The sequence below is a fragment of the Austrofundulus limnaeus genome, unplaced genomic scaffold, assembly GCF_001266775.1.
Source record: "Austrofundulus limnaeus strain Quisiro unplaced genomic scaffold, Austrofundulus_limnaeus-1.0 Scaffold2195, whole genome shotgun sequence".
NCBI lineage: Eukaryota > Metazoa > Chordata > Actinopteri > Cyprinodontiformes > Rivulidae > Austrofundulus > Austrofundulus limnaeus.
In genome coordinates, this window is record NW_013954597.1 from 36,401 (window position 1) to 37,930 (window position 1,530).

Consider the following 1,530-nt stretch of genomic DNA (forward strand, 5'->3'; position numbering starts at 1 on the left):
TGGCTCAGTATTTGACCAAAAACCGAGTTCTGACTCTTTTTCATTCTTAATTAATGCATATAAACACTTATTAATGATTTATAAAGTGTTTACAGATGAATTAATAACCTATCTATAAATTATTTATAAGCATCTATGTGGGGAGCCTTATTGTAAAGTGGTACCAAGTAAAGAACAAAAACAAAAAAACAAAAACAAAACAAAACAAAAAAACGATTGATCGATTATTAAATTAGTCATCGATTATTTTAATAATCGATTAGTCGTCTATTAATCGACTAATAATGGCAGCCCTAATCATAAATGACTGTTAGGTTTTCATCACTTGCTAATTCTAGTTATCTGAACAGGGATCTTTACACGATAGATGAGAAAAGTTTTCATCATTTCTGGTTTTCAGAAGGTTTTATTGTTTTCTTGGTTTGGTTGAAAGCAGCAACAAGAACACAAAGATGACTAACTGTTAAAGAGCACATATAAATATAAAAACTGGTGTGATTTTTAAGAACAAACGAACAGAAAGAGTCGAGGCTTAGAGGTGATTCTGCRTTGAGCAGCTCCTCCTCTTTCATTTCTCTGGGACAAACACGAGTGGCCTTTCAGTCGGAACCAAACCCAGTTTACAGCTCAGGCTGTTCCACTTTGCTTTCAGCAGTTTTTCTAACTGAATGAGTTATAATCCATCACAGCCCAGCAGGCACTGGAACAAAAGTTCCCATTAGCGAGCGTTAATGGTCCACAGTGCTAATGTGACGTGATTTTCCAGGCTCTCAGCAGAAACCCACTCGGTGTCGGACCTCTGCCAGCACAGGTGCAGCTAGTTCTCGGGCCCTGCGGTTCCCCTGGGCCAGCAGAGCCTCCAGGTGCGCCCGGTCCGACCTCAGCCTGTGTAACTCCTCTCTAATGGGCGTCAGCTTCTGGATGACAGCCTCGCTCACAAGCGTCTTGTAGGCGCCCGTGTCCAGGCCTTCAGCCTGCAGCAGCGCCTCCTCCACGCTGATGGAGGCCATGGCGGCGTGGATCGTCACTAGGTTGGACACGCCGGGCCGTGTCTTCGGGTTGAAGGTGACCTCGGAGGTGAAGTCTGTGACAGCGCGGCGGATCTTCAGGGCGATGTCGTCGGGAGTGTCAGCGATGCTGATGGTCGCCATCACGTGTGGGTCAGACTTGGACATTTTGGCGGAGGGGTCGTGGAGAGATTTGACCCTTTTTATGGAACCTGTGGAAACATTTGTGAATCTGTTAGAACGAGGAGGAAAGGTGAGCGATTTTAAAATGTGCTCAGTTTATTAACAAACTTCTGTCRTGTTGTTAATGTTCAGGTTTTGCCTAAGATTTAAAAACAACACCTGAGTCAAAATGTGCTAAAATGGTCCTCTCATTGTTTTTCCACCGATTAAACAGAAGTGTCAGCAATCAACATAACAAGCAAAGTCAAGCATTTAAAGTTTACACTCTTCAAGCTAAACACTAATGTGTGTGTGTGTGTGTGTGTGTGTGTGTGTGTGTGTGTGTGTGTGTGTGTGTGTG

At 43.5% G+C, this 1,530-nt stretch overlaps 1 protein-coding gene across 1 annotated transcript; it reads right to left on the bottom strand.

The window, feature by feature from the left end:
* Window positions 1-386: 386 nt before the first annotated feature.
* Window positions 387-1,219, bottom strand: LOC106537239 (tryptophan--tRNA ligase, mitochondrial; the record flags this gene model as incomplete). Its single annotated transcript, XM_014034625.1, is given in 1 exon segment — window positions 387-1,219. A coding segment is annotated over 1 exon segment (449 nt), but the record flags the coding sequence as incomplete, so codon positions are not given.
* Window positions 1,220-1,530: the final 311 nt, after the last annotated feature.